The 10094-nt window shown below is 42.2% G+C and overlaps 1 protein-coding gene across 3 annotated transcripts in view; it reads right to left on the minus strand.

Moving 5' to 3' along the window:
- Positions 1–273: 273 nt before the first annotated feature.
- The window catches only part of atp6v0a1a (ATPase H+ transporting V0 subunit a1a), a 15020-nt gene continuing 5199 nt past the window's right edge, over positions 274–10094 (minus strand). Inside the window, exons 10-22 of one of the 3 annotated variants that reach the window (XM_035655015.1) lie at positions 8366–8578; positions 6997–7147; positions 6593–6732; positions 6250–6416; positions 6051–6141; positions 5648–5766; positions 5334–5550; positions 5112–5219; positions 4895–5002; positions 4319–4336; positions 3704–3821; positions 3401–3572; positions 274–1429 (exon numbers count right to left, since the gene is read on the minus strand). In XM_035655015.1, coding sequence (XP_035510908.1) covers positions 1336–1429; positions 3401–3572; positions 3704–3821; positions 4319–4336; positions 4895–5002; positions 5112–5219; positions 5334–5550; positions 5648–5766; positions 6051–6141; positions 6250–6416; positions 6593–6732; positions 6997–7147; positions 8366–8578 — 1716 coding nt within the window. In that variant the 3' untranslated portion in view covers positions 274–1335. Of the gene's footprint in view, positions 1430–3400; positions 3573–3703; positions 3822–4318; positions 4364–4894; positions 5003–5111; positions 5220–5333; positions 5551–5647; positions 5767–6050; positions 6142–6249; positions 6417–6592; positions 6733–6996; positions 7148–8365; positions 8579–10094 lie in introns of all 3 variants that reach the window. The other 2 variants (XM_035655014.1, XM_035655016.1) reach the window with 2 other exon arrangements.

Here is a 10094-nt window from a genome sequence, read left to right on the forward strand (position 1 = left end):
GGGTGTGTGTTGTGCCCTCTCTCTGCCCCCTTTGCTGTCACTATCGATTAAAGGCAATAAAGGCCCCAAAAAACATTTATTCTTTTCCAGCTAGTTATTTATTTTGTTGACAATAACAGTGCTATACTTAAGATTTTGAATGCAGGACTTTTACATTACTTGTAACGGTGCAGTTTTATAGTGTAGTATTATTATTTTTACTAAAGTAAGGATTTGAATACTTCCACCACTGCAAAGAGAAAAAAGAAAAAAAATATAAACCAAACAACTTAATCCAGCTCTTTCCATTTTATTGACACAGAGATGCACAACTGATGTCGGTGTTAATGATTTGTGAGGAATTAATTCTACTTAAACATGTCTGCTGTATGCCGGTCTTACTCCCTTCTAAGTGTGACAATAACATTTTAAACCTTAAACATACGACTGAAATCAGAAGGAACGAAAATCATCACGACTGACACTGCTGAATCATTTCAGCATGCTGGGATTGTCACTGGACATCCACTTATAGATTCCCCTTCATTCTCTGTACTGAAGATCAATAGAGAACAAATCACTGAACACAAAGGGCGTTTATGGCAATGTTAGTGCAGGATTAAACAGTCATTTCATCTCCATCTTCAAAGCGCTGACTGACATCCTGATGCGAGTTAAATCGTATTCCCTTTGGACCTTTATAGCTTTGTATGTGAGGTCAGTACGCAGTGTAATAGATGCGTCTGCGTGTGCAAAGCGGGTGTCTGGTTTTCTTTAAATCCAACAGAGGAGCTGTGCGCAAGATGTTAAGTGTTGCTGAAGGACAATGACGACACAGAGAGAAAGAGATACAACAAAGTGGATGAGACGGACAGGAAAGTAGCAAACACTTCTGTCACTTTACTCTGAATAAGCATCTGTCAACACAATGGGTCGAGACATCTGCACAGAACAGACCTAATTTCTGATTGGTAGTGCAACACTGCCACACTGAAAAGAAATGCAGGTTTTATAAAGGAATAATTTGCATAAATAATATTAAACTAAATAAAACACGAGAACAAACTTCACTAAGACAAGACTCATAACAGTAATGCTATTTTTTTTTTTCAGGAATGAATGAATGAATGAATAGTAATTTCTGAGTTGTTTCAGATTTAGATACTGATTTTTAAAAAGTGATGTTTAAAACAAATGGCAGTCTGACAGATAATCTTTTGGAGTGGCACTCTTGTAGATGGTAACACTCGGGAAGTCGTTAACTGCATCACACACAAAAATCACTATTCAACACCACACAGACTCTCAAGACGTTATGACATTTAATAGAAGAGGAAGAGGAGGAGTCGTCAGATCTTAGTCCTCAAACCTCCCATCCAGGATGCTTTCGAAGGTGAAGGGGAGGAACTTGAAGCCCTGGCCCGAGTAAAACTTGTTTTGGAACTCCACCCTGTACAGAAAATAGAGATCCAATCAAAAACAAAACAAAAAAACAATGAGCAGGAAGCGTCTCGCACAATAACACGAGGACGGAGTGGTGATGGCTGTGAGGTTGGGCAATGCTGAGCAGAGCAGTAGAGGCTGATGACCCCTGCTCTTCATTTCACAGTCGGCACCCACCTGCAACCAGTCATGTCTACATCCCTGCTCCTGGACCCGGTCCTGGGGGCCAGATACCTAAGCTTCTTCCCTTCTGAAAGCGATCAGGCTCTATTTTTAAAAGAAGCTAAATGACAGCGAGGTGACCTTTCAACGGAGGAGCCGCGAATGCCTGCCATTCCGTAGTCTGTCTGGTGTGCGAAAGTAAGACGAGGAGGGGATAGTCGTTTTAAAAATATGTCTGCTCTTTTTCTTGTAACAACGCTTAGGAATAATCCAAACTGGTGCTCTTATAATAATGATATCAAGTCTTATCTGTACAGAATCATCCCCAAAATTCATGAGCCACATTAGTTTTCGAGCCCTCAAACACTATCCTTCTACTTTTTTAGCTAACCGATGATACCGGATAGTCTATGGGTGTTTAATGGTTAAGGTCTCCAGGGTTTCTCAAAGAAAATCTCCGGATAGACGAGCACCTAATGGCAACACATTGTCTACTCCTACTTAGACAGCCCTTTCATGTGACATTCAGTAGTCACATGAGGTCCTGATGCAACCATTGGAAATAAAATATTATAATTGGTGTTTTATATAAGCCTCCCTGCATGCAAAACTGCACCCGATTGTCCCTGAAGGCCATTTAGTGAAAGCTGAGTCACCCAGCATTCCTGTGTAAAGGATAATTATAGAGAAGAGTGGCTGCGACACAGGCATGCCCTGTAAATGTGCCAGTGGATTATAAAACCAGGATGACATTCAGTATAGCCAGACAAAGGCATTAATGAAGGAGACAACAAAAAGCTGTTCCCGGTCATACCAAGGAGTCGGATACTGCTCTGCACCACACACATGCAGCAAAAATGCACCGTGTGCACAGTGACTAGAGCCAGACGTGTTCCAGGCCCCGGGCCAAGAAAGGGAGCGGGTGAAGGCAAACCACAATTTGCTCACTTCTAATTGAGACACACCATCCTTGACTGGCAGCCGCGCCCTGGCACTGTGAATGTGTCCTTACATCACTATTGGGTAACTATAAGGGAAACAGTAAATGGGATAACCTGTTGTCTGGTGTTTTTGCTCAGCTATACTCAATTTATACTACTACTATAACGTCTGACGACAAGTTAGTTAATACAAAATAATTCCTCTGTGATATAATTTTCCAATCGGGACGTGTGCTCAACTGACCTGTGTTTCACTTTTTTTTAATTTTTCTAAATAAATGGTCTACACTGAATTTACACCAGTTCCAACTGTGTCCCTTGATCTATTCAAATTTCATTTTTAATACAAAGAAGCTGGTCCTGGTTCCTTAAGTTGAAATTGTCACCTATTGTTTAAAATGACAAACAGCAGCAGTAGTCTCTCATCTATAAATCTGTTTCTGTGCACCCTAGGATAAGTAAAAACTGGCCTGCAGATGGAGCTATAGGTCAGTGGATTACAGTGCCCGCAGTCATCTGGCATTAGCAAAGTCCTCCTCTTTTAAAACCGCAAATCCAGTGTACCGCAACTTCGTTTTGGATTGATGCTTGTGTTTAGATCTTCTGAACGCTGGGTTAGATGCTCAAAATTCTTAAGTAGATTATCAGAACAGGAGCTGAATGTTTTTCTGTCAAATAGGTACAAAGTGTGCAATTCTTACACCAACATCAAACACAGCCTCAAACACTGTTCACACCCTTTCAAACAATTAATAACTGATCATTGAGTCTACAGATGAAGCACAGAAAACTGAGATCTACGTAGAGGAGAGGAAAAAAAAGAGAAAGCAAACAAACAAACAAATGCAACAAAAGAACATAATTACACTACTTACCAGTGCAGTCGCAGTGCATGCAAAAAGGCTGACAGGCCTTCCATAATGAGAAGAATGGCAACTGTTAGAACAGCAAAGAAGTAAAAGACTATGGCCAAAAGGAAGAAGCCTCCAAAGCTTCTGGAGGAGAGGCCGATGCGCATAACCATGGACCACAGCACCTCGGACAATTCTGTGCATGGGACAAAAAGCACACAGATTTCAGTGCTGTGATCAACTTGAGTGAGCATGTAGAAGATGGGCGGGCGTAGATGTCCATTTCTCTTTATAAATGGCCTTGATAATACAAAAAGGGGGACTTACGTGCATGAGCCAGACTGAGGGCCCAAAGCCTCAGATAGGAGGCAGTGTTGGAGATACAGCCCAGGCAGTACTCTATGGTGTGGATGGCCTGATGCACTGCCACATCTCCGAAGTTAAACTGTGGGACAGAGGTATAAGATCAAAACGGAACCGCACTTCAGCGCAAACCTCTAGAAAATAACATCTTTACGCCAGGTCCTGAGGTCCACGTAGGACGAGACTTGGGTGTGTGTGCATAATTATTCAGGTAATTGATAGGAAAGCCATTTTCCCACTGTACATAGAAAAAGAGGCACCGTTGTCTTAGGACCCTGTAAACCCAAAGAATCAGCTTCCCTGCTGATGCCTCGTGCACATTGATGTGACTGTAAGGAAGCACCAGCCTACTGACACCACTGCTTGAGGAATCCCAGCAACCCATGTTCAAACAAGTGACTCCTGGAATACACCGACCACACACAGACTACCACTTACATGAACACACACACACAGACACAGCTAAGGCAGGCAATGGTTGACAGTATACGTAGACAACAAAGCAAGGGACAGAAAGAAATGCTACACATGCAGGGGATAGGTTGCAGGGTAGAGGTGCAGCTTGAGCTCCTGTCCTACCTCTTCCTCCTCATGGGCCTTGACAGCAGTTGACAAAAGGCAACGCTTAGTTATTGACAACACATACACACACACAGACAGATTGACAGACAGACATCAGTGAACAGAAAAGTAACGAGAGACATCAGTTACTCTCTTAAAAAAAAAAAGGAAAAAGGGTGAACCCAGCAATACAGGATGATAACACAAGGCCCACATAAAACAATTCACAATTCAGCACAAATGTTTCCTGGTAGCGTTAAAGCCCTTCAGGATGTACCGCAAACAACCTGAATGGAATATTCTTTTATATTTACAAGCAGCTTCATACAAAGCAGGGCGAAATAAGAAACACAGAAGAACATTTTGTAATTGAATCTCTCAATAGCATTTACTATAATCTAATGGTGGCAGGGTGGAGCTTGTTAAATTGGACCTTCATCCATAATTGATGGTTTTCATTGCCACAGTGGTAGTGGAAACATGAGGTATCGGTGGCAGAGTGAATTATTCAAAGGTGTGAGTAGATCCTATAACCTCTGCCTCCCTCACTAAACTGCTGGCCAGCCGTCCCTAACGAGGACATGTCTCTTTTACCTCAGGCTCCTCCTCAGAGTGCTGTGAGAGCTGGTCATGCTGGATGATTTCAGCCTCATCCTCAGTGGGCCCGTTGCCCACCCTGATCCCTCCAAAGTTCTGGGTACCCTGACACAGAAGAAGGGCAAAAGAAGAAACAAGATAACTTATTGTGTTTCTGGTTGAGCTAAGATATGTTCTTTCAAGTGATACCACTTTCAGGTCTGCTTTAACTTACCAGGTTCTTTCGCCACAAATGCTGTCTCCGCAGAACTAAAGTTTTCACTATTAACATACAGGGAACACAAGCCAAGGCGATTATCACCAAGAGCGACTGTATGGCCATCTACATATCCAGTGGAGAGGAGAGAAAGAAAAACATTAAAGAAGGACATTTAACTTGCTGTGGTTCATTTCAGGACAAAAAGTTGGAGGTATGTCACTAAGAAGTGTGTCTGACCTGTCCTCTGTAGAGAGGTTTGTTACTGGGGTCGTTGTAGTTGAAGAGGAACATGTTAATAAAGGCGATGAGGAGACTGGGAGCATCCTTGGAGGTGCTTGCATCGTATGCGAACCATTTATAGAAGATCAGAATGGCTAAGTAGCCAAACAGGCTGGACATAAAGACAATCTCTGGAATGAATCCCAAGTAGATATTTAGTGGCTTCTTGAAATACCTGCAGACAAACAAACAATCACTTTGTCACTATGGCAACTATGCACAAATCGAAAGAGAAAGAAACACAAGAAGAAATGCGAGTATTAAAATCTCACAGGTGGTTGAAGAGACTGAGAGAGACTCCGAACAGCATGTGGATGACTCCCAGGATAATAGACATCTTCATCTTGAATGAGTTCAGGAACGTCAACTTGTTGGTGGCAATGTTCCATATCTGAGGGACACAATTACAAGAGGGTATGAAGGTTGAACTGAGTCATACTGACAAAACCACTCTGTTAATTCATGTTCAAGAGAGTGGGCTTTATCCTTTAATTTCAATAAACAGAGTTATACAAGCAAGTTTAAGTTAGCACTACCATTAATTATTAGATTTCAGCAACAAGCCATTATTGATGAATTATTTTCAACTGATATACATTCATTTGCCCAGACATGGCTTGAAAGCATGCAGTGACAACTATGCTAGTTTGTACTAATACAAAGAAAAATATTCACCGGATCGATGCCAATGGGGTACGGGCCTTTAAACACTCCATCAACTGTTGGATCCAACTGCAAAACTTTATTGCCTTCCAGTGTATCAAACCTTAACAGGATGAGAACAGCCATCAGTTTGGGGACTTAAAATTAGCGCAAACCTTGAGCAGTAACTGGGGTAGAAAAGGTCCAGCCAGTGATTACCAATGACACTTACGTCCAGTTGCCTCCTAGTCGAGCGTCGAACATGGGCCTGACACTCCAGGCAGAGCCAAACACGTTGAGGGACTTAGAAAAACAGTCGTTGTAAATGATACCAGTGTAGATAGAGAAGATTCCCATTAGCAGGATGATGTAACGTCCTGCAAACACCATGCTGAACATCTGCCACGAAAAAACAATCAATGAGAGATCAAATGGGCTTCTTGAACAAGAAAAACGATGTCTGCAATTATGAACACAGAACCACAGAAGCACCAAGCCCAGTACGTCTCTGGGACTGGTGTATCACCAGTAAGGATGGCGTAGGGATGATGAGATGGCCATGATGGGATCCATACCTCATTATCGTTCTTTTGGGCCATCAACCTGCTCTCTCTCAGCACAAGGTACAGGGCAGCACAGGTCATGAGCGTCCCGTGGCCCAGGTCACCGAACATGACCGCAAACAGGAAGGGGAAGGTGATGATGGTGTATGGTGCTGGAGGTGAGGGTGGTGTTGCAAATGAAACAGCATATGAGTGAAACAGGTCACAATACACAGCATGCTCCAACAAGGTGATAATGGGTGATGAGGCAGAGTAGGCAGCAAGCCTTTCAGTGACTGTAGTTTAATACTACAGGCAGCTGGGTAAACAGCAAAAGTTCAACTGCCTTAAAAAGATACAACACAACACTGATGGTCAAGGTAACAAAAGACACAGGTATTTTAGGGTGTACAAAGAAAGGTGTTACACATGATTACCTGGGTTAATCTCGCGGTAGCTGCCAATTCCATAGGCATCCACAATGTTTTGGAAGCCTGAGGTGAACTTGTTGGTCTTATTATAGGTGGGTGGGGTCTGCTTGGTCTGCATCCTGTTGAGGATGGAAGGCACAGTGGAGCCGCTCTTCTCCTAAATGTCATGCAACACAATAGCCTGTTATGATACACATTTCCTTTCGCAGACCTGAACTACGAGAACATTTCAGAAATGGACAAGAAATCTCAACAATGCAACCATCCCGACACCCTCAAATTTATTTTGGCAGGCCCCACTTCAGAAGCCGAATAAAGTTCGTTAGAAGTTGAATTTTAGTGAAATAAAGGTCAGCAGGATATCATCAGCAAACCCTTGTTTGTTTATTTCCCCGACATAAATCATATTCATTTAATTTAGTTTCCCAGCCAACTGTAAGCATCCTGCTGCCTTCTCAATTAATACAATTAAGGGTCTCTCAGCCCATCACTGCTCTCATCGGACAGCACTGTCTGATTTTAATAAACGGATAAAAAGATCACAAAATTAATTTAATCGAGTTGCCATTCCCTGCCAGGACAACTTTGTGGAAACAGTGGTACAGATAAGATCCTAACACAGTACACCCTGGCCTCATGTTTCAAGACAAGCAGAGTAAAGACAGCTGAGAGATAAACTGAGCCTTAAAGCGCCATGCCTCTGTTGCCATGTGTACAACTACAATTCAGTTAAAAAGAGCACTCCAGCAATTTAACATCGCATTCACACAACATCCTCTGACTGACGAGTATAAATCTCGAGCAGAGATGAGGAGCGTGCTACAGAGGGCTGATGAGCTCACTTCTTTCTAACTCCACACGCCCAGATTTTTTTTCATTTTCAGACTTGTAGTCTTACCAACTGATACGGCCTCATATAAGACAGCTTAAACTTAACTGTGTTGCACAGCCTCATTCACTACCTACAGCTGGTCACCATCATGGGAATTTGTGCAACCAGCAATTGTAGTTTATTTTAAAAAAATGAGACAATTATTTGGACTCACTCTGCTTCTTGTTGAGAAGAACCTGCATGTTGTGTTTGCCCTCGCTATGACTTGTAAGCTCCTCCTGTTGACTCATTTAAAAAAAACATACCTTAACTCAACACAAAAGCTGGAGTACACTGCCGGTGGAACACCCAGTCTGTACTGACGTAGCTTAGACTTGCTGGTTTTAAAACTAGTTTGTGATACATTCAGTAGATAACCAGGTACATTTTAACCAGATTCTACTTTCTAAGAATAAAAAGTGGGCTTTGTGTGACTGTGTCAATAAAATATTAACCAAAACCTTCTAAATAGTACATAGACGGCCTGGTGCTCAGTTAACTCACCGTCCCCCTGCGCAGGGCAAACTGGATGGAGTCCAGGTCGGAGACGGGACACCACACCTCAGCGATTAGACACTTCTGAGTGACGTCGATGTTGCAGAGGTTGAGGGTGTGGTATATGGCCTTCATCTTCCTCACCTTGATGAACCACACTCTGACTGTCTTGGCTGCAGCCTGCAGGACCCTCTGCCTGTGATCCTCGGTCTGGTTCAGCACCTTTGGGGGGCAAACAAGAGTACAGGTGGTCATGGTCAGAATGAAATCTTTTACAGAACTGAAGTCTTACTCATGGTCTTAAAATTACAATTCCTGTTTAATTCTAATTTTGTGGCATATTTGTTGAATTTGTCTTATGATGTTTATCTGTAACTCATTGTTATTGCTCTTATCTCGACCAAGTGGTTCGATAATTAATTCATTAAAACATCAATCAATCAATCACTACTAGATACTAGATTAACATAATCCCTACAGTCCTCAGGCCAAAAAGTGGATGAGACAGATGTCTGCTGTGGGGCCCACACTTAATTCCACCATTTTGATTCACCCTGTCCTTTTCTAGGAACTGCAAGAGGATCTCATGTAGGTCATTTTTCTTGTAATTAGAGACAACAAACTCTGCGTTTCCATTGTATAAATACGAACCGAAATGCTATAGAAGAGGGTTATAAACCAGCAAGTTATACTTATATCAAATCATCAATTACATTTACCATCTTTCTAAGTAAAGTCTGTGACTTCATAATGTGCACTACAATCAGAAAACGTTGTCATAACAAGAAAACTAAAAATAGAAGCAATGAATCATACAATCCGTAATATTCATAGAAAGGGTTTACATTTACTGGTGTGAGGAGTGAACAGCAAGTCATATGTTAAAAGAGCAATGGGCTGTCTAATCCATTAGGGTTTTCCCGAAAGAGATATAGGATATACCCAGGTATGCTGCTGTATGACTCACATTTAACGCCAAGTCCCATGATCAGCAAATAGCAGGATATTTAAGCTCTGTGCTGTCTGCCTACAGGCACAGTCTCGCTCGCTGTTTAGAGGCTTACTGGCCCACACATAGCTGATTGGTGTCCAATTAGCATGACATTCTTCCTCAACCATGCCATTCTGTCATTTAACTCTCATGCCCACGTAGCGACAAGCATAACACTGCATCCACAAACACTGAAATCCACAGTCCCTGGTATATAGGAGCCAGGAGAGGATATCAGTCAGTTCTGTTAAAATATCAGATATCTGTCTCATGAAAGCTGTTTCTGTGGCTGCAACTGTAAATGACCCTATAAGATCTGAGAACATGATGCTTGAACAAAATCGATACAGCTGGCTGGCTGAGTGAAGTAAAGTGAGAGATTCACTTCTAACAGACTCTAGCCCAGGCAGAAGCAAATACAGCAAAGATTATCTCTGTTATGAGAGTCTACATGATGTAAAAAAACCCATATGGGCATATGGTCATCTTATGACAAAGATACAACACAGTAAGCTTAAGGAAGAAGGGATCACCTGGGGCTCTACCTTTCGCTAGGTAACAAGTCACCTGGGTGGAATTAAACGATGCGAGAACAGTGGAAAGTTTATACACCTGCTGGAGGACAATTCTCTGAGCCGAAGCTGAAGGTAAGCATTTATCTTAACTCGGAATTCAAAGTACATTGTGTTTGTCAAAAGAGCGACAGAGTTCTTCCTGATGTTTTAGTTACTCATCTCACCCTCAATT

The sequence above is a fragment of the Morone saxatilis genome, unplaced genomic scaffold, assembly GCF_004916995.1.
Source record: "Morone saxatilis isolate NCDOM2014 unplaced genomic scaffold, NCSU_SB_2.0 Contig14, whole genome shotgun sequence".
Classification (NCBI taxonomy): Eukaryota; Metazoa; Chordata; class Actinopteri; family Moronidae; genus Morone; species Morone saxatilis.